The 23,513-nt window shown below is 44.5% G+C and overlaps 1 protein-coding gene across 2 annotated transcripts in view; it reads right to left on the bottom strand.

Annotated features, from left to right (window-relative positions):
- The window catches only part of LOC126424942 (uncharacterized), a 244,563-nt gene that overhangs the window by 150,372 nt on the left and 70,678 nt on the right, over positions 1-23,513 (bottom strand). For both annotated transcript variants that reach the window (XM_050087794.1, XM_050087795.1), the window contains exon 3: positions 5,440-5,688. In XM_050087794.1, the coding sequence (XP_049943751.1) occupies positions 5,440-5,688 (249 nt within the window). The remainder of the gene's footprint in view (positions 1-5,439; positions 5,689-23,513) is intronic.

The following is a 23,513-nucleotide window of genomic DNA, read 5'->3' on the forward strand; positions in this document are numbered from 1 at the left end:
TGGAGCAGTTAGCCGTCGGCCTCTCCTAGGAGCTATTCCCAAATCGCCAGTTAATTCCAACTTCCGAATCATGGTCTTCAGTCCCGGCGTGGAATGAGGACTTCTCCACATTCCCGTAATGTGTCGAAAGCCTCTGCTTACCTTACACATGTGACAGTCTGCAAATGTAACTCAGACTGATGCTTGTGTTTCAAGCGGTACCAGTATCGGTGCCTAGCGGCAAGTCATGACAATAACGCTACTTACAACACAGGTCCTGCAGTGCACAGTCTGAATATCATTCCTGTAACATTGCGTACCTATATTATCATAATATTGGCCGCGCCGGGTAGCCGCGTAGACTCATAGCTTCATGTCACGGTCCGCCCCCCCCCCTCCCCCCAATCTCATAAAAGACCTGTGAACATGAGTGTTGTCATCTTGGAAGGTGGCAATGCCGACAACATCATCAAGATTGGAAGAAAAGGCAAAACTTGTTGACTGAGAGTGATGAAACAAACATCCTGACTCATGTACATGGTAACCTACTTAAGTGGCCAAATGTCATGGTACGAAAAACACACCCAGATTATCACAGAACCGCGTCTGGCATGAACTACACCACCCAAACCCTGCCCTGCAGGTTGAACGCCGCATTGGTCCATCGGTGCCCTTGACCCGTGGCACTATTTGAAAAGAGACAAAATTGCGACTTGTCGGACCATACTACACACCTGCAGTCAGCTACTGTCCATTTCCCGTGCAGTCTGGTGCACTGAAAGCATGCAGCTTCACGTGCCACTGCGAGCAAAGGCACGCTGGCGAGTTATCAGACACCAAATGTCCGTCGCCTACTGCTCCTTTCGTAATATCTGTTCAGAAACTAGTCGAGATGGACGTGTACTCACCGAAAACAGACAGTCCCATCGTTTTGAAACATCTTATCACTAACAAGGGGAGACACCCATACCTGGTCCGTGTCGGTTATGATGTTTTTGTGGCCGCTCTTGTTATCCCTTGTTACATGGCTGGGAGTTGTAACCATTCCTTGCAGACACGTAGGACAGATCGTGTCGGTTCACCAGTTGATTGGATACCTTCATTTAATACCATGGCTCATAATGATGACTATATTTGATCAATAAAGTGAAGTTGTAGTACTCTCTGTGTCTTTGGTAGTTTCTGATGAAAAAAAATTTGAAATCTGTCCTCCTTATAGAATAGCCCTGTATCTTATGAGGCTACTACTACTTGTGGCTACCTACGTGCATAGAGTCTCATTATGAAATTTTTTTACTATTTTTCTTTTCATAATTGAAATGGTTAAATAAGTCGTCACTTATTTATAATATTACTCACAAGAACCATCACATTATTCTCCGCTCTCAGAAACCACATTTCTGGAAACAAAAGGTGGATATTTTTTTGTCATATTTGACATCTCTATCCTCTTCATGTAGCACCTTTACCGATATTTACGAATCCTGTGTGTTAAAGTGCTAGTGGTAGAGCAGTCGATTTTCTTTCACATAGCTGAAAACTTTATACAAGAGCTTTTAAAATTACGAGAAAAATTGCATGAATTCTATCATTAAGAAGAAGATCACTTTATTATTTGAAGCTCTAGTGAAGTTTAACCCAAACAGTTTTGTTTGTTCTTTTACTGTCTGATGTTTCAGTTTTGGGAAGATTATCCTATGTACCCAACTCAGATATAATGTATTCTAATGAATAAAATATAGTTGGTGTGGGGGAGGAAGTATGAGTGAGACAATCTGTATATTATGCAAAATCTTTTGGTATTAGATAAGAAAGACTGCCAGTATAAAAAGATTTGACTCTTTTGTTTACTCGTGAAATATCTTTGTCAGCAAATTATCATGATTGCTCAAGAATAACGAAGCGAAACATGAGTGTCAGTAAATTATCATGATTGCTCAAGAATAACGAAGCGAAACATGAGTGTAGGAATGAGCAGAAAGATAGTGATTTTTTAAATAAAGGAACGTTATTGCGCAGCAAATACATTTTTGGTCTATAGATAACTAGTTAACGGTCCTCAGAGCCGCAGCCTCTCTTTGTTTAAACTAGTTTGCTCACTGATGCTGACTGAAAATAATGCGGACCAAATGGATTTTTTTTAATCATTAGCAAAAATGTTCCATACCTTTCTGATCATTTTCATGAAATTACAACACGCTACAGATAATTATTTTGGATTTTTACTTTTTCAGATACTTTTGAATCATTCGATATGTCAAACTGTTAGAACTGTCCTGTGTAAATGTTTTGCTTTTTTTTGGATTCTCACTGAGCTTGAAAGGAAGAATACCAATAGACAAAAAAATGTAATGGGCAAAGAAAAATTCTGTGAAATTAATTTATGAGAGGGGAATCAAGCGGACGAAAAATGAAAATAGCTCAGATTGAGAGAGCGATAGTTAGGCATGTAGAAGGTGTGAATACATTTTTGCTTAATAGATTGGAAAAACACGTATAAGGGCAAGTCCTGTCTTGTGTCGCCATTGCAGATCCTAAGAAGAGAAATATGAATTTGCAGTTCTGAATATTTCCGGGGCGCTGACGAATTCCCAGTTTCTATGCTATCTAATATGACATTCGAGTGGGTAAAGAAAGACTAGACTGTGTTAGAGGTAAATTTTTTTCGTATTCAAAAAGAGGAGTTATTCAGTGGGGGGATGTTTTCAGTTGATACGGATGGCCATCAAAGTTCATTATTAGAACAGCTGTATCACAACATCAGAGGCTTTATTGCTACATGCAGTTCTTATTTGGAACGTTAGAGGATTAAAATGTCTCCATGTTGTGCAGGGTGTGAAATGAGTGGACACCAGTTCCAGTGAGTGGAATATGAATATTGTGATGCTGAAAATCTGCCTGTGCGAAACTGGCTTATTTCGTGTTTCAGTGCTGTCTAATGAATGGGCAAAACAGTCGTGATTGTGTGAAAGGTGACATTGGTTAGTGTTCGGAATTGGATGATATAAAACGAAGAGGATTATCAGGAGGCACTTGTGATCATCAGGGTTCATTATTAGGGTCACTTCATCATAATGACAGAGTTTCGTTGCTGTATATAATATAAATTTGGTAGTATTAGGGAATGAAAATATCTCAGATTACTTTATGGGAGGGATAGGAATTACATGGGTATTAAGGTAAATCAATCGTTGTTTTATGACTTTGGCTTCAGAGAAGAGGAATCTGAGTGCTGCGACGTTGGAAAACCGTGTGACAGAGAAGTGTAATGAAACGCAGAAAGATGTGGACAAAATTTTCCATTTGATGCAATGAATGGCAGGCATCTCCTCATAGAAATGGATAAATGCCACATAATGTCAATACAAATAAACTAACTCGATAGTGTCCGTTTACAAGTCTACTGGTGAACATCTTGAGCAAAGAACAACGTTTAAATATTTAGGGGTAATACAAGGAAGCCGTGTGAAACAAGATAATCATATAAAACCAGTATTAGAGGAGGCGGATGGAAGATTTAGATTTATTGAAGGGTGCCAGGGGAATATGATATATCTGTGAAGGAAATCACACACAAGAAGCTATGACTAATTAGAGATTATTGATATAATATTTCGACTTCTTATCAGATAGGCATGACAACGAACGAATTCATAGACACGTTGTTAGGATCATATCAAGTGTGTTTGGCCTATAAGAAAGAGTAACGGAAGTGTCCTGGAACTTAACAATGGGACTTCTCTGAAGAAAGACAACGCCGTTTCCGCGAAACCATGTTGAGGTAAAGTTAGAGAACCTATGTTCTAAGAACACTGTACTTCTATTGTGCTCCCACCATCGCGTGTCTTAGGTAAGGCTTGTGGAGTCTGGGCGCACAGGGTCACGAGGGTCGTGCCCGCCATGACAGTGAGAAGGGTCCAAAGAAGCATGATTTTGAGATCTGTGGGGGCCTATAGAACATCTCCGGGGGGAGCTCTGCCCACTAGATATCAAGATACGTGAGCAAGCGGCGTGGTACTGGGCCAAAAAGGTGATCAGGGAGAAAATAATAGAGATCATGGGTGTGAGGGTGGAGGATAAGAGGGAAATACGAAACAGAGGGGAGGAACTGTGGCAGAGGGTTTGGGAGGAAGAAAAAACGGGGAGAAGAACCTTCCAGTTCTTACCAGACGTAAAAGAGCGTGGGGGTATGAAATATTTTGAACCTACACGAGGACTTATTCACTTTCTCACTGGTCATGGACACTATCCGACATATTTATGTCGATTTGGGAAAAGGGCAACCCCCGAGTGTGACTGTGGCGTGGCAGAGGGAACTCCCGACCATGTGGTTTTCGAGTGCCCTCTCTCCAATGATGTCGCGACAACACTCTGAGACATATTTCCGAACAACGACACATACCAACTACTCAGACAAGAAGACACTTTTCACACTTTGAATGCTCTGGCAGATGAGGTATCACGGAAAGTGTTAGCAGAATACCTGAGGGACCAAGAACAGGTACCAACTCATAGACCAACCGACTGAGACCAGATCCCATTCCCATACCGCATGTGCGTGGAATGGCCGACTTCCATCACAGTTGGAAACCGCCAGACACGGGACTAGGGGGGGGGGGGGGGGTGAGGGGGGTCAATACCACCGATTATGACAAAAGCACCGGATTTGACGTAGGCTAAGTTAGTTTTTGTAGGACTTAGATTTAGGACATTAATTTAGGAAACTGCAGCGAATACTAACTTTGGCCAGCCCAATGCCAGGGGCATGTTCCTCGGGGTTAGCTCATGGAGCCTGGCTATTCCAAGTAGGTTTGAACTTTACTGGCACCCCTGTGACGCTGCAGGTAGTAGTCATTATAGGTTAGTTAATTAACAAGTAGGTTAAATTAAACTGCCCATTGTTGCAGAAAACAAACACACTGTAGTAGTTTAAACTGCAGCTCACTAACATAACTATAATAGGTAAGCTGCATTGTAACCCAATTTATGTATCACCTTATGACCCACTAATCATGTTAGGAGGTGGGTTAACATGTATAATTAGTATTGTTTTGGAAATAAAGAATTTTTTTAAAAAAAGGCTTGTGGCAATAAGATAAGAAGGATTGAGGAATGTACAGAGGCATATAGACAGTCATTTTTCCTTCACGCAGTACATGAATAGAATCGCATAGATAATGGATAGTAAGATGTATCCTCCACCACGCACTGTAGGGTGGCTAACAGAGTATATATGTAGATATAAATGCACTCCCTATTTGTGGGCTGTTTAATGTTACTGATGAGTGGAGCAGAAGGCCTGATTGTATAACAGCTAAAGATTGCAACCCACAGGATTCAGTATTAGGACCAGTATTAAGCCCGCTTTAACACAACACCCAAATTTTTGCTGCTTTATCTGCTCTTTTTGCAGGACAACGGTAGCCCGCTAGGGGGCCAGCGCTCGGCTGGGACACGTACCGGGTCGGTACCTGTCGGAGGGCAACGGGTACAGGTTGCGTGGCGAGTAGCCGTAGATCTCCCTGGATACGGGCAGGTAGCGGTAGCCGGGCGTGGAGATGCGCTCTGCGGCGTGTGACGGCTCGTCGTAGATCGACTTGGGCGACAGCCAGGGCGCGCCCGGCAGGTCGGGGAAGTCGGAGAAGAGCGGCCGGAAGAGGCCGCGTGGGCGGTGCGACACGCGGTCCGGCGCGCGCATGTCGTCCGTGCCTGCCGACAACACCAACAACAACACACGTATACGGCACACTGCATTCCTCGACACACAGCAAAATGACACCCAACAAAACAATAAAATTTGCGAGAAGTACCTTTAACCGATACAGGTGCTCCGCAAGGTTGAATTCTAGTACCACTGGTAAATAAACAGATTTCTGTACACTGTTTATTATTTAAATAATATCATCAGCTTACATGATGTCAAGGTGTTACACTCGCAAAACTTATTGCATTCCAGTTAATTTAAATAATAATAATTATTGTAACACTAGAAGTAGGAGTAATAATAGCAGCAATAGAAGTATAAAATGTATCGACTCTAGATATGCATAAATCTAATGTTCTCTGAAACAGAAATGTTGGAGAGTACTCTAGCAGAGAGAAATCCTCAAACAATACAGATGTTCATCCAGATTCTAAATTAGGACCAATAGTAATTGTCAGACATTTTTATAAGCTTTCTGTTTTTTAACCAGATAAGTTTAGGATCATCAGACTAGGGTGCTATACCATGAAAATTGATTGCAGTTCAGTTAAATAATGGTAACATTTATATTATAAGTATTAGTGTTACCATAACACTATGGTAATATTGATAGCAATGAATTGAAAGAATAATTAGAAAAAAGATTTGGATGTATGAAGGATTATTTGGAATAACAGTACTGAGTATGAGCAAGGAGGATTTCAAGCAGAGACACAGTCAATTGACACACCTCAAGGTTCAATGTTAGGACGGCTAATAATTGTCAAGGTTTTTTTTGAGTTATTTGTTTTTTTAATCAGGTAAGTTTAGGGTCATTAAGTCCTCTCTCACATAGAAGCATGATGCTACGCTTTCAACACTGTAATACAGTTGTATTAAATGATGCTAACATTTATTTTATAAATTACAGTAATAATGGTAGTAATAAACTGAAAGTATAATCATGTCTGATACAATATTTTCTAGTTTGGACTCTGAACTGTAATTTCTAATATTACTTTTGGTGTGACATATGATGTACGAATTTCGATCCACTTCTTTTAATAAAATAACGCATATGAGAATAACGAACAGAATATGTCAGTGAATATGGCACCGGTAGCTTAGTTAATGTTATCAGCCACCCACAGATAGGATTCTAAACGTTCTTGGTTACACCATAACAGTTGTGCTTGTTCTATGATATGGCGGATTTTTGTCTGTGTTGCCTAATGGACGTACTCATGTACATTATTGTATTGTTTTTGTGGCATATATGCGGAGAAATACCATGTACACCTGTCCACATGCACCAGCGATGTATTAGAAATGGCAATGGAAGCTTAAGATAGGTAGGTAACGTTACTTATAAAGTATATGTGTATGCGAGAGCTTGTAGACAATTTGTGTACAGGGTGCAGCAGTTAAATCCGGACAAATGAAACTTTTTTTTAAAAAAATCAAATTTATTAAAACAAAATACAAATGAAAATGAAAACCCTTTTACGTATAAGTAGTGGAATCTTTCAAGAGTAACATTACTCGATGTAGCCCCCCTTCAGCCGCAATGAACGCCTCCAGTCTTGTCCTAAAGCGATCGCTTGCACTGTTTAAAATAGCGCTGTCCATATTCGCGAATGCTGCTTCGATAGCGTTGCGTAGATATGCGACTTTTGGGTGCCTCGTCTTATTGGTAACCCTAACGAGTACGCTTCAGACAAAGTAGTTGAGAGGTTAATCAGGGCTATTCGGGAGACAGAAGTTCTTTGACCAGAACATGTCAACATTAGCCGAGAGGCAGTTTTGAACTGAATGTACATCGTCCTGTTGAGGGATATATTGTCTCCCCGAGGCCACAATTACCATCCACGATTTCACGACATTCGTCAAAACTTGCAAATAAACTTCCTTTGTGACAGTTTGTTCCTTTCCAAAGAAATGTGGCGGCATGACATCACCCTCACTGGACGTAACACATAGGTGGTAAACCCCAGGCTTTTCCGAAGCACCATACTTGGCCACTATATGGTAAACAGCTGATCCGGGTACCCGAAGAATCGAACTATTTCAGTGGGCGAACGCCCAGTGCGAAGATATTCGATAATTGCGGCTCTTTGGCTGTACTCTGCACTAATGCGTAACATCTCGGCGATTTTGAGTTTCTGACTGGCCGGCCGGTGTGGGCGAGTGGTTCTAGGCGCTACAGTCTGGAACCGCGCGACCGCTACGGTCGCAGGTTCGAATCCTGCCTCGGGCATGGGTGTGTATGATGTCCTTAGGTTAGTTAAGTTGTAGGGGACTGATGACCTCAGAAGTTAAGTCCCATAGTGCTCAGAGCCATTTGAAGCATTTTTGAGTTTCTGACTGTTTACTATATGCCTAGGGTTTTCAAGAACGCCATTCCCGACCTCAGGCGGCAAATTCAAATTGAAATTTGTCTGGATTTAAGCGCCGCACCCTGTGTATACCAATGTCACCATTTTTGAAAGTATTACAGGTGTTTGAAAATTACCCGCGGTTGAAACAGAGCTTTGTATATTTCTATAGGACATGACACAAATTTGAAAATCGTAGGTGCTCAATCCACTCTTGGCTACCTGGGCTTATATCCTTTATTGTGGCAGCAAACTTAAGTCTTTGTTCCTTTTTCTGATGAAAAACTTCCTTTTGCGACAGAGCAAAGAGTAAATCTGTATGCGAGAAAACGATGTACGAGAGTAATCTGCAAGAGAAAGTTTGTCCAGGAAATCAAAAAGATATTCCATCTGATCAAAAGCATCCAGAGACCTATTAGTTCACATCAGTATGGGGTGTGTCAACCATTCGCCATTATGACGGCTTGAAACATGCTGGGGACACTTTTCAGTGGGGTGTCTGAACGTCTGTGGAGGAGTAGCAACCCATTGTTCCTCAAGATCCAAAACGGGAGAAAATAGTGGTGTTGGACGCTTGAGTCTGGACCGAAATCGATGTTCTAACTTCATCCCATACGTGCTCAGTTGGTCTCAATTCGGGACTTTTGGCAGCTCAGACCATATCAGGAAAGTTATTGTCCATAAAGCATCATCTCACCTGCTGCTTTATGACAGCATGCATTGTCATGGTGATGTAATCATTGTCTCCAAACTGCTCCACTAACGTACGGAGCATACAGCGTTTTCTCAAGTGCAATAAGGGGACCACAACCTAAGGACAAGAAACACGCCCGCACTGCAAAAAGCACCTGCTTCGTACTTCACTGTTGCCGCCGCACATAACGACAGGTAACGTTCTCGAGACATCTGCCAGACCCAAACCCATCAGTCGGATTGACATAGCGTATAGCGTGATTCATCAGTCCAAATCACTCGTTTCCAATCATCCACTGTCCAGCGGCGTCGCTGCTTATGCCATTTCAAGCATCGTTTAGCACTGGCTACAGAAATTTGTGGCTTATGAGTAGCTGGTCGACACTAGCACCCCACTCTTTTCAGTCCCTGCACATAGTAATTGCGCTAGCTGGGCTGCTGGCAGTACTTTGTAACTCAAGAGTGAGTCCTTCCGCTGACGCAATCTCTTATAATCACTCTCTTCAACGCTCGACACCCCCTGTCCATCAGTACATGGGATCTGTCTGGTCTCGGTTTAACTGTGGTTGTTCCATCGCTTTTCCGCTACCGACACCCACATGACCAACAGTGAACTTGGACAGCTTCAGAAAGGTTGAAATATCCCTGGTGGATTTGTTACTCAGGTGACATCAAATGACTGGTCCACCTTCGATGTCACTAGCTTTCGTGACTGCCACATTCTGCTGTGACTGTTTCTCTAGAGACAAGTCAAATTCCCAGTACGTAGCAGTACCCAGATACCAGAATGAGATTTTCACTCTGCAGCGGAGTGTGCGCTGATATGAAACTTCCTGGCAGATTAAAACTGTGTGCCCGACCGAGACTCGAACTCGGGACCTTTGCCTTTCGCGGGCAAGTGCTCTACCAACTGAGCTACCGAAGCACGACTCACGCCCGGTACTCACAGCTGGTACTGGCAGAAGTAAAGCTGTGAGTACCGGGCGTGAGTCGTGCTTCGGTAGCTCAGTTGGTAGAGCACTTGCCCGCGAAAGGCAAAGGTCCCGAGTTCGAGTCTCGGTCGGGCACACAGTTTTAATCTGCCAGGAAGTTTCAGTACCCAGATACGTTTGGTCACGTGCACAGACAGTGACCTGGTACACGTTTCCACATAGTCAGCATTTATTCATTTGGCAAACCATTCTGTCGAAACCGGCAATAAATAAATTTGGGACCAGATATAGGAGCCGCTTAACAACAGTCAGTCCTCTGATCAGAAACTGCAAGCCGGCCGGAGTGGCCGAGCGGTTCTAGGCGCTACAGTCTGGAGCTGCGCGAGCGCTACGGTCACAAGTTCGAATCCTGCCTCGGGCATGGATGTGTGTGATGTCCTTAGGTTAGTTAGGTTTAATTAGTTCTAAGTTCTAGGGTACTGATGACCTTAGAAGTTAAGTCCTTAGAGGCATTTGAACCATTTTGAACAAACTTCATATTGGCTTCTGTCTCGGGTTCTCCGGCCCACGTTCGTCTGATGATTTTTCTCACGTTCTGCCAGCACGAGTGGCTGGCATTGTCAAAGCATCACCATCCATCGCTAATGGTGAAAGCCCAACTCGCCACCGCAGACCGTATATCTCGCGCGCCAACGTCCGAGGGCATCTCCGCGGCCATTCCGGTGCGGTTCTCCTCCGGCTACTTGCGACGGCCGTTCGCTGCAGCACTGGAAGCCAGGATCTGTTTACCTAGAGACTTTCTTCTTTCTTGTTGAAGCTGTTCCCGTGTTTTTGTATTTCTATAGCTTCTCTGAACAAGCAGGTTCTTGTCTACAGCCAGAACTTCCGCGTAGACGAATATTACAACGTGGTCGGTCTCACACAGTGCGTGCTACGCCACGGCCGATTTCTGCACGTGCTCCAACCTAAAATGTCACTTATGTTCTTTGATTCTGGTGTTGATTGATCTTCCAGCCATTCTGACATAAACTTTTCCGCATATACAGAGTATGCGGTATATTCCCGACATTGCAAATGGGCCCTTTTTTCCTTTGCCGGTCCAAGACACTCTTGTATATTATCGGTTTGAAAATAGTTTTTACGCCGTGTCCGCGCAATATACGGCCGATTCTGTCCGTCACTCTGGGGATGTATGGCAGAAAGGCCGTACCCGACGTTTCTTTTTCTGATTTCTTACTTCGCCGAGTGCTTGGCTCTGTTACATTCTGATATAACTTGTGGAGTACCCATTGCTCCTCAGAACACTTGCCACTTGTCGCAGTTCGCGTCTCCTGATAGTTGGCATCGGTTCTGAAATGGCAACTGGCCAGGTGCTTCATGGGCGGTACGAACAGATGAGAACTGCTTGAACCGAGATACGGGCTGTGTGGAGGGTGTTCCAATACAATGCATCCGAAACGGTGGCCCTAATCACGTGAAACCGTGGGCTCTGTTATTTCGGACGTTGTCGTGCATCACGATACCTTCCGAAAGGAAACCCGATCGGTTCCTCCGAATCGCTTTCTGTTTCAGTACGGAACAATTCCTAGTAGCATTCACAGTCTCTCCATGCCTGTGAAAATCAACTTGTTGTACATCCCACATATTCGAAATAGGCTGTGATCATAACTTTCTTCGTTGGTCCCGTAGTTTTGAACCGCTTATATCGGAGGGATGAAAGGTGTCTCCATGATACTGGAGCTTTCTTCATGTCTGCTGTTACGTGATGCAGCCACATTTCGTCCACGACAATATGAGACAAGACAGGAATACCCTCTGCCTGACACCGCTTTACTGCTGGAGAGACAACCCTAATCGCTTGGCTTTATTGTCGTTTGAGAGTTGGCACTGTACGCTACGAGAACACTTCTTCCTCTAGTGGAATGTGTCGCGCACAGTTTCTTCTACATTACCAATGGCGATACTGAGTTTGTATGATGTCTGCCTCACTCTAATCATCCTTGGGACGCGGCACACATTGTCGTACGAAGAGGGCGATCTTGACTGCCCTCAGCCGGCTTGTATGGCCAAGCGGTTCTAGGCGCTTCAGTCTGGATCCGCGCGACCAGTACGGCCGCAGGTTCGCATCCTGCCTGGGGCATGGGTGTGTGTGATGTCCTTAGGTTAGTTAAGTTTAAGTAGTTCTAAGTTCTAGGGGACTGATGACCTCAGATATTAAGTCCCTTAGTGCTCAGAGCCATTTGAACCATTTGACTGCCCTTACCTTTCCTAGTTTCGTACATCTGTTCTGCCCTTATGAAATTCTTAGCACCCAATTCACGCCTGTCTCCTGATATTTCACGTGTTCTATTAACTTACACTGGAAGGCGATGAGCAGTAGCTGTGGAAGTTATCTTTAAAGGCAACAAAACTTATTGCACTTCGCACTTCAATCGCCGGGTATCCATCTCTCGACGCCTCCATCTTGAAACTGTATTACGAAGCGCAGCAGAATAACTACCTTCCTCTACTGGCATTTCAAAGGTTTTATTATCTCTTCTATCTAGACATGTAAATCCCGTGGGGTGGGTTATACACCTGTGAAAACTCTTATAACCTTACTCGTAACCATATTTTATGATTCGGAAGTTGGTCAATAGCCGCTGACAAACACCTGAGAAGACTACAAAATCTTCAAAATAAAATTTCCGGTTTATAATGGACGATTCCCACTACCCTCTCAACACTCACATTAGGCAATATTTAGCGCAACCATCCATCTACTAAATCATCTACAGCAGGTCCTTCAGGTTTCGCCGAAAAAGCTCGTGAATTCTCTGGGTCAAAAACCCCTAAATTCGCTTCAGAAAATACCAAAGATGACCCTCATACGAAACTTTATGGACTTAACACACGTTAACAGTCTGCATAAACAGTAACGTAATACACAGATCATATCCGATAATTTTTCTCATCATCTATAGCACAACCAGAAGTCAGCAGGTACAATGCCCTGTGGAGCTTCTGTTAAACCGAGCGAGGTGGCACATTGGTTAGCATACTGTACTCGCACTGGGGAGGACGACGGCTTAAACCCACGTCCTGCCATCCGGTTGTAGCTTTTCAGTGATTTCCCTAAATCGCACTAGCCAAATTCTGGGATGGATCCTACGTAGCGCACGGCAAATTTCCTTTCCCATCCTTGACACAATCCGAGCTTGTGATCCGTCTCTGATGGCGCCGACGTCGACGGGACGTTAAGCCCAATTTTCCTGCCTTCCTTTTTAGCCTCTCTTGTTTAATAGGACCGATACGCTTATTAATTTAGTTACTGGACCATCCTCGTACCGAAGACACATAGCACTGCTGGCTGGGTCATAATATTTGCATTAAGAACACTAATATCTTGTGGTAACTCCCATAAATAGAACTCTTATCTGAAACTTACTGGCAGATTAAAACTGTGCGCCGGACCGAGACTCGAACTCTGGACCTTTGCCTTTCGCGGGCAAGTGCTCTACCAACTGAATCAACTGAGCTACCCAAGCACGACTCACGCCCCGTCCTCACAGCTTTACTTCTACCGGTAACCTCGCCTCCTACCTTCCAAACTTTACAGGAGCTCTCCGGCGAGCCTTCCAGAACTAGCACTCCTGAAAGAAAGGATATTGCGGAGAATGGCTTAACCACAGCCTGGGGGATGTTTCCAGAATGAGATTTTCACTCTGCAGCGGAGTGTGCGCTGATATGAAACTTCCTGGCAGATTAAAACTGTGTGCTGGACCGAGATGGGTAGCTCAGTTGGTAGAGCACTTGCTCGTGAAAGGCAAAGGTCCCGAGTTCGAGTCTCGGTCCGGCACACAGTTTTAATCTGCCAGGAAGTTTCATATCAGCGCACACTCCGCTGCAGAGTGAAAGTCTCATTCTGAGAACTCTTATCTCTTTTATAATTGCCAGCCACGGAATTGCTAAGTATGTATCCAGTGTCCACTTTTAAAGGGGTTGGATCTTTCAAGAAGAGCAACTATATCCCTCAATCAGCTGTGAAAACTGCCATCCAATGCCCACAGGGAACCACGTGGAAGGGGTGTTGCCAAAGTATCCATACAAAAAGTGTGGAACTCCCATTGTCAAACCCAGATTGCCCCATGCCGAACTTAGGTCACCCCAGGTTCTTGGTGTTTAGAGCAGTACACAGCGAGAAGGCATTACGGTTCAAATGGCTCTGAGCACTATGGGACTTAACATCTGAGGTCATCAGACCCCTAGGACTTAGAACTACTTAAACCTAACTAACCTAAGGACATCACACACATCCATGCCCGAGGGAGGATTTGAACCTTCGACCGTAGCGGCCGCGCGGTTCCAGACTGAAGCGCCTAGAACCGCTCGGCCACACCGGCCGGCGGAGAGAATGCATTAGACGTCCACATGTGTGTCCAATTGGGGTGCGCCTCTCCCCTTCTTCCAAGAGAGAGAGGGCGTAAGGATAAGCTGTCGAAACAATTTACAGAAAATGAGGATGCGACCTGGTGCTGGCACAGAATCTAATCATCTTGAACAGCATCAAGGGGGCTGGGAAAGGTGCGTCCCAAAGCGATGGACGGATCAGGTGGCCCTAATTATCCGACACAGGGGTGGGAGCGGAGAAGTAAGGTTTGAACCAACTATCTTCAGGTCAGCATCATCCCACTAAGTGACGTTGGCTACAGAGAGAGTTTGTGCGTGTAGTCTAAGTATGGAGGAAAATTCTCCTGGTTTCCATACCTGTAGCTAAAAGCCCCACAATATTTGAGATATAGTGAGCTTTCACATTAACGTAGAAAATTCATGCTGTTATCTTTACTAATGGAGTCCATCTCGAACAGTGAATGATTTTATTATTTTGTGTGCATGGCTCTCCGCACCGTCTACATTCTTAAACAAGGAAATTTTTTAAAGCAGCATATTTAAGGTGCGTGTATATTGTAGGACTGGTTGGGAATGATAAATAAAATAGCTTCTGGCTGCAGGATGGTTCTATACATTTTTGTTATGTGATCGATTTCTGGAATTAATTCTGATCTTGGCCGGCCGGTGTGGGCGAGTGGTTCTAGGCGCTACAGTCTTGAACCGCGCGACCGCTACGGTAGCAGGTTCGAATCCTGCCTTTGGCATGGATGTGTGTGATGTCCTTAGGTTAGTTAGGTTTAAGTAGTTCTAAGTCTAGGGGACTGATGACCTCAGAAGTTAAGTCCCTTTTGAACCATTTTGAACCAAATGCTCTATTGACTGAGCTACCCAAGCACGACTCACGGTCGAATCACACCTTGTTTCATAAACAGCACAATAGTGATTCGCCTGTCTTTCCCCGGTAGGTGGATATGTTCATACACTGCGTTACAAAAAGACTGGAGCATCCAGAAGACATGGTCGGATGTCAAAAGTAGAACGACCACCAAACGCGTTAGTAGTATTGATAGTGTTTACTGTTGTTACCTGACATTCAGGGTATGTAAGCAGCGTGTGCTGCGTCTGATGTTGAGTAGTGAGTGTGAAGGACAAGGAGATACTGCGTACTCGTGTGAGACAGCGTTCTCAGCACCTTTTGAAAAGGGACTTATCATGGGTCTCTTTTTCACCAGCTAGTCGAAGCGTGTAGTGTTCACATTTGTAGGGCACTGAGATGTAACAGTGGCCCGATGTTCAACTGCTTGGCAACACGAGGTCAGGCATACTTATCGTCAAGCTTACACTAGACCACGTCAGACCACTACAAAGGAGGAATGCCACGGAACATCGTAACTCCTTCACATCCGGACCTGTCATCCGAGAACAAGTAATGTATTCCCTGCAACATTCTCTGTCATTTGTTGGAGACTAGCAGTACATGGACTAAGTATAGGCTGCCGCTATCACCTCGGGGAAGATCAGTTTGGATTCCGTAGAAATGTTGGAATACGTGAGGCAATACCGAACCTACGACTTATCTTAGAAGAAAGATTAAGGAAAGGCAAACCTACGTTTCTAGCATTTGTAGACTTAGAGAAAGCTTTTGATAATGTTGATTGGAATACTCTCTTTCAAATTATGATGGTGGCAGGGGTAAAATACAGACAGCGAAAGACTATTTACAATTTGTACAGAAAGCAGATGGCAGTTATAAGAGTCGATTGGTATGAAAGGGAAGCAGTGGTTGGGAAGGGAGTGAGACAGGGTTGTAGCCTATCCCCGAATTATTCAATCTGTATATTGAGCAAGCAATAAAGGAAACAAAAGAAAAGTTCGGAGTAGGTATTAAAATCCATGGAGAAGAAATAAAAACTTTGAGGTTCGCTGATGACATTGTAATTCTGTCAAAGACAGCAAAGGACTTGGAAGAGCAGTCGAACGGAATGGACACTGTGTCGAAAGGAGGGTATAAGATGAACATCAACAAAAGCAAAACGAGGATAATGGAATGTAGTCAAATTAAGTCGGGTGATGCTGCGGGAATTAGATTAGGAAATGAGACACTTAGAGTAGTAAAGGAGTTTTGCTATTTGGGGAGCAAAATAACTGACGATGGTCGAAGTAGAGAGGATCTAAAATGTAGACTGGCAATGACAGGGAAAGCGTTTCTGAAGAAGAGAAATTTGTTAACATCGAGTATAGATTTAAGTGTCAGGAAGTCGTTTCTGAAAGTATTTGTATGGAGTGTAGCCATGTATGGAAGTGAAACGTGGACGATAAATAGTTTAGACAAGAAGAGAATAGAAGCTTTCGAAATGTGGTGCTACGGAAGAATGCTGAATATTAGATGGGTAGATCACATAACAAATGAGGAGGTACTGAATAGAATTGGGGAGAAGAGGAATTTGTGGCACAACTTGACTAGAAGAAGGGATCGGTTGGTAGGACATGTTCTGAGACATCGAGGGATCACCAATTTAGTGTTGGAGGGCCGCGTGGAGGGTAAAAATCGTAGACCAAGAGATGAATACACAACGCAGATTGAGAAGGATGTAGGCTGCAGTAGGTACTGGGAGATGAAGAAGCTTGCACAGGATAGGGCAGCATGGAGGGCTGTATCAAACCAGTCTCAGGACTGAAGACCACAACAATAACAACAACAACATCACCGCAACATAAACGGCTGCATTTGTAAGGGTGACGTGAACAGAGAGTGTGGTCTGCAGACGAGTGGCGTCACATTATGTTCACTGATAAATCATGGTTCTGCAATTAATCGTGGTTCTGCGATAAACCGTGGTTCAGTGCTACGTCGGATGATCATTATCAGTGACAGGCGCAGTTTTGGAGATGCGCCGTGATGTTACTCCTTGTGTCGTGATGTGAGTAGCTATTGGGCATGACTTCAGATCATGGCTGGTAGTGATAGAGGGAATTATGACCACACAACGGTACTTCACGGACATCCTTGCATCCTTATGTGTTCTCTCATGGTACAGTATCGTGGTGCCATTTTTCAACAGGACAATGCTCGTACACACAAGGCATATGTCTCCATGTACTGTCTGCAAGATGCTGAGCCAGCAAGATTTACAGATCTGTCCTCAATGTCCTGCTAGGACGTCAACTCCAACCCAGCGCCAGAATTAAAAATGTCAAGGACCATTTACAACTGGTGTGGGCCAGCTTGTCTCAGGGGAGAATACAGCTGCTTTATAACGCTCTTCCCAATCGAATCAGTGGATGCACCCATGCCAGACCGGGTGCAGCGTCATACTGATAAATGGCTTCGTACTGCCAAGTTCTTTGTAAATTCGACCCGATTTTCGATTTTGTAACAGCACATACCTCTGAAGCCACGAACTTTCAATTCGTTCCAGCTCTTCTTCTGGGTATTTAATTCTTTTTACAGCAACCTTTCTTTGGACAATCTCCACTCTTCCATACTCTTTTAGTATTGTAGCGTAGTTCTGGAAGAAATTGTCAGACTGTCAAAGTGGTCATATGAACAAGGAGAATGTGGAGAAGGAGGAATGGAAAGTACTAGAACCACGGTCCTTCGGTCGTCATCTCAATTTCCGCTTAATTCAGGGAATCCAGCAAAGACCTTTCTTGGTCCATCTACCAACCACTGATCTTGTTCTACTCACTTTCATTTCATTCTCACTAGGAGCGATTATGTCTTCCAGTCAAGTCTACTTCCTAATCCATTTGTTTTTTTACTCTGTTTACCCTTCTAATTCTCAATAAGTTGGGTCTCTCCATTACTCACAGACCACCTTCAGTTTATTACAGTTTTCATATCATCTATCGGTATCCACATCTAAACACTGTAAACGACCTTATATGCCACATGCGAGTGGTGCATGGGAAGAACAACTGTTCATAAACTTTCAAATAAGCCCTAGTTTTCCTGACTTTTTTTTACATCGTAGTGAGCTCTAAAACATCCTAACTTTACTCTACAAGCCTTAGTTGGTTCTGCAAACGTCAGAATCCCACAGACGGACTGCAGCAGACCTTGCAAGTTCTGACTGATGATAATATAATAAACAATTTGAACAATTTCCTGCTCTGTCGAATTCTGTGGTGGTTAACCAATGAGATCTATTTCTCGCATGGCATGGGGAGGAACACAAAAAATCTCTCCCATAGCACGACAGATTTTCAGTTATAGCATGTATGCACATGGCGGAACTCGCCTCGCTACTGAAATAATCATCTTCCTAAAATTTGAACTAACATTCCATCTACCTCTACTGTGCTTAACAGGCGTTCTCATGCATTGTAATCTAGTGTTCTCTCCTGCCTTTCAGATTCTTAGCTAAGAGGGATTCCTTGCAATAATTATCTTACTAAAATTTGAATTAACATTTCATCTACTTCTACTGTGCTTAACAGGCGTTCTCATGCATTGTAATCTCGTGTTCTCTCCTGCCTTTCAGATTCTTATCTTAGCTAAGAGGGATTCCCTGCACTTTTCATGCAATCAAGTGTTATGTCCTGCCGCCCTGCCTCACTCAACACCCCTACTGGTCTGAATTGCAGACTGCCCTCCTCTGCTCTCTATCTACATGGAGGATGGCTTTCAGCGGAGAACATCATTATGACTATTCCATTCCGCTAGATGAATCTTCCCGTTTTTGAAACAGCTAAAAGCCCCAAGACTGCCGGAATACGAAAACTTCCTCAGTGTTCCATGATGAAAGACGGTGTAGAAATAATCAGAAATGCAACCATTAGAAGTAGTGAATATTGCTTATAGTTTTGATGGAGCATTTATGATTTGACTTGACCATTGGGATCTGCATATTAAATTGTAAAACAGGTTACAGGGCAGTTTTGGAATGAACTGCCATGTAATAACACTACCATTGATTAAATATCTGAAGGTGGCAGGGGTAAAATACAGGGAGCGAAAGGCTATTTACAATTTGTACAGAAAACAGATGGCAGTTATAAGAGTCGAGGAGAACGAAAGGGAAGCAGTGGTTGGGAAGGGAGCCTCTCCCCGATGCTATTCAATCTGTATATTGAGCAAGCAGTAAAGGAAACAAAAGAAAAGTTCGAAGTAGGTATTAAAATCCATGGAGAAGAAATAAAAACTTTGAGGTTCGCCGATGACATCTGTGGTGTCACCGCCAGACACCACACTTGCTAGGTGGTAGCTTTAAATCGGCCGCGGTCCATTAGTACATGTCGGCCCCGCATGTCGCCACTGTGTGATCGCAGACCGAGCGCCACCACAAGGCAGGTCTGGAGATACGGACTAGCACTCGCCCCAGTTGTACGGACGACGTTGCTAGCAACTACACTGACGAAGCCTCGCTCCTTTGCTGAGCAGATAGTTAGAATAGCCTTCAGCTAAGTCCATGGCTACGACCTAGCAAGGCGCCAATAGTAACATTGCCTGTATCTAAAGAGTCTCACTTGTATCGCCACAATCTCCAGATGTACCACAAGGATGGATTAAAGTTAAGTATTCCAGCAGCTACGTACTTTCCTTTATAGCATTCATTACGTATACTGTTTCAGACCTCATGCACCCTGCTTTAACTTAGCGCGTGCCTTTCGGCTTCCTCTCATTGTGTCTAGGCTGTCTTGTCTAGACACAACATCGTAATTCTGTGAGAGACAGCAAAGGACTTGGAAGAGCAGTGTAACGTAATGGACAGTGTCTTGAAAGGAGCATATAAGATGAACATCAACAAAAGCAAAACAAGGATAATGGAATGTAGTCGAATTAAGTCTGGTGATGCTGAGGGAATTAGATCGGAAATGAGACACTTGAAGTAGTAAATGAGTTTTGCTATTTGGGGAGCAAAATAACTGATGATGGTCGAAGTAGAGAGGATATAAAATGTAGACTGGCAATGGCAAGGAAAGCGTTTCTGAAGAAGAGAAATTTGTAACTTCGAGTATAGATGTGTCAGAAAGTCGTTTCTGAAAGTATTTGTATGGAGTGTAGCCATGTATGGAAGTGAAACATGGGCGATAACTAGTTTGGACAAGAAGAGAATAGAAGCTTTCGAAATGTGGTGCTACAGAAGAATGCTGAAGATTAGATGGGTAGATGACGTAACTAATGCGGAGGTATTGAATAGAATTGGTGAGAAGAGGAGTTTGTGGCACGACTTGACTAGAAGTAGGGATCGGTTGGCAGGACTTGTTCTGAGGCATCAAGGGATCACCAATTTAGTACTGGATGGCAGGGTGGAGGGTAAATATCGTAGAGGGAGACCAAGAGATGAATACACTAAGCAGAGTCAGAAGGATGTAGGCTGCAGTAGGTACTGGGAGATGAAGAAGCTTGCACAGGATAGAGTAGCATGGAGAGTTGCATCAAAGCAGTCTCAGGACTGAAGACCACAACAACAACATGGGATGTTTACATTCACACCGTCAGCATAACAGGCTCTGCTAACGGTATACTTCGCCTTCCACATCGCTGGTAACGGGTTCTGCACAACGCTGGTGACTACTTTGAAGGACAGTAACAGGTGCAAACATGTAACTCTTTTGTATCGGTTGTGAATAAATAGTCGGCACTATGTAAGTTCCAACCCTCGTATCCTCATTTCAAGACACTGTTGATTCGTTCAACTGCTCTTGCAAGTCCTTTGCTGTCTCTGACAGAATTACAATGTCATCGGCAAACCTCAAAGTTTTTATTTTTTTCTCCATAGATTTTAATTCCTACTCCAAAAAGCTGCATCAAAAGCAATGCTAATATTGAGCATCTAAATTGTCTAGTCACATTAAACTGACCACTTATCAAAAGCACGAATAACAAACTTTTGCTCTGCAGACTGCTGCGAGACCTGGAGGAAGAGAGTCAGCGAGAGTTGGAAGCTACCGACTTCAGTGCCGTTGCCAGATGCTCCAGGTTTCTCGGTTGAGGGTACATGGCACATACAACCCGACTGAGGTGGTCCCACAGTTTCTCGAGTGGGTTTAAATTCGATGAGTTCGGTGACCAGGGGAGTACGGTGAAATCATACTGGTGCTCTTCCAGTCATGCATGTACTCTGCAAGCTGTGTGACACTTTGCATTATCCTGCTGGTAGATGCCACTTTGTCGCGAAAAACTACGAGGGCTATTGGGAAAGTAAGGATCAATGGGTCGCGAAATGGAAACCACAGTGAAAATCAAAACTGTTTTATTTGCAACGGTTAGCTACACCTTCCAGCTACTTCTCTACACAGTCGCCGTTCAGACTTAGACATCTGTCGTAGCGTTGTACCAACTTTTCAATTCCCTCGTCATAGAAGACAGCCGCCAGTACTCTTCGACAATTTTCTACTCTGGACTGCAGCTCATTGTCTGTGTCAAAATATTGTCTTCATAGCCAGCGGTTCATCTGAGCAGAGATGAACCTCAGGGGTACCCAATTTCGAGCTGTATTGTGGGTGATCAAACACTTCCCATCGAAAACGCTGCAGGAGCATCTTCATTGCCCATGCAGAGTGCAGCGGAGAATTGTCGTGTAGAACGAACCACATGACAGTTATGTAGATTGCATAGCTTCAGGCGAAACCTTTCACCAGGGCCTCATACTTGGCAACAGACACTAATTTGTAGCCATCTTTACGTTCTCACTGTGAGCTCAGAACTGAAAAGAGCGACACGATACAATCGACGGGCGCACTAGACACAGTGCCCAACGTGTCTGTGCAACTACTTGCATGTAGGGATGAACATGGTACTCAGGAATGTTTGATCCATTGTATGGTAGAGAATGATGAGATGACCTAGGGAACGCAACAAAAAAATTTCCCAGACAGTAACGCTCCCTACTTGTTGGCTTCCTGGTTCTGGTTTTGCTTTTGCTAGCGCCTTTGTCCCACATCTTTGCGCAGGGTAGGCACAGTTAAATCGGATGTGGCACGGTTAATTTGAAGCAGTGGCTGGATGCCCTTCCTGCCGCCGCTCCGTACCCCTCCCCCCTCCCCCCCCCCCCCCCCCGGGACAGAATTAGTGTACCCCAACTGTCTGCATCTAGTGTAAACCATGAAATAGTGTGAACGAGTTTCAGATGTCTGCAAGGCGTGTAACAGAGGCGGGAGGTGGGGACCAGCCCAGTATTCGCCTAGTGGGATGTGGAAAACCGCCTAAAAACCACGTGCAGGCTGGCCGACACACACGCCCACGTCGTTAATCCGCCGGGCGGATTCGATCCGGGGCCGGCGCGCCTACCCGAGTGCAGGAAGCAGCGCATTTGTGCTCTCGGCTAACCGGACGGGTTTCTTGTTTGCTTTCAGACGGAGCATAAAACGTGATTCATCTGAAAAGGCCATCTGTCAAGACTCTGTGGACGTCCATTTGCGGTACTTTCATGCAGATTCCAGCCTTCGACGTCGATCAAGAGCTGTCAGCGTATATGCTTGAACCAGGTGCCGGCTGAGGAGGGCCGTACGCAGCTACGTTCGCCAAACGGTCTTTGAGGAGACACTACTGGTGGCCCCTTGGTTCATCTGGGCCGTCAGCTGCTCAACAGTGACAGGTCTATCCACTGTCCACATCTCCACAGCCGTTGTTCACCCCTGCCATCTCTGGCCCATGGCCGGCCGGTGTGGCCGTGCAGTTCAAGGCGCTTCAGTTTGGAACCGCATGACCGCTACGGTCGCAGGTTCGAATCCTGCCTCAGGCATGGATGTGTGTGATGTCCTTAGGTTAGTTTGGTTTAATTAGTTGTAAGTTCTAGGTGACTGATGACCTCAGCAGTTAAGTCGCATAGTGCTCAGAGCCATTTGAACCATTTCTGGTCCGTGGTGCACCCACATGACTCAGTCGCCGTTTTCAATTGTGTCATTGTGTCATGCACAATATAGTTTTACCATGGTAGTACGCGAACAGCTTGCAAACAGCTATTTCGGAAATGCTTCCACACTTGCCCCGAAAACCAATGATTGTGTCCTTTTTGACCTCAGATATGTCGCTCCGTTTCCGTATTACGCCAACGACTGTAATGTGTTCGACATCCCCTCGACATGCTTTATGTACCATCCACTGTCAGTACTGCCACTTGCCGTCTGTGAGTGGTTATTGCATGTTTGCGTCGAAGACAGGCGGTGTTCAGATTGCAATGAAATGAGCGTTTTGCGCCATTGGCCGGGAGGCCTCTTACGGGGCAAGTCCGGCCGCCTTGGTGCAGGTCTTATTACATTCGACACCACATTAGGCGACCTGCGTGCTGGATGGGGATGAAATGATGATGAAGACAACACCCAGTCCCTGAGTGGAGAAAATCCCTAACTTAGCCCAGAATCGAACCCATGCCCCTTAGGACGGCAGTCCGTCACGCTGTGCGGCCAGATTAATATGAGGTAAATAGACGCATCAAGTGGACAGAGAACCACTTAAAGATTTTAGTGTACCCCAGCTGTCTGCATCCAGTGTAAACAATGAAATAGTGTGAACGAGTTTCAAATGTCTGCAAG

This window comes from Schistocerca serialis, chromosome 10 (genome assembly GCF_023864345.2).
Source record: "Schistocerca serialis cubense isolate TAMUIC-IGC-003099 chromosome 10, iqSchSeri2.2, whole genome shotgun sequence".
Lineage (NCBI taxonomy): Eukaryota > Metazoa > Arthropoda > Insecta > Orthoptera > Acrididae > Schistocerca > Schistocerca serialis.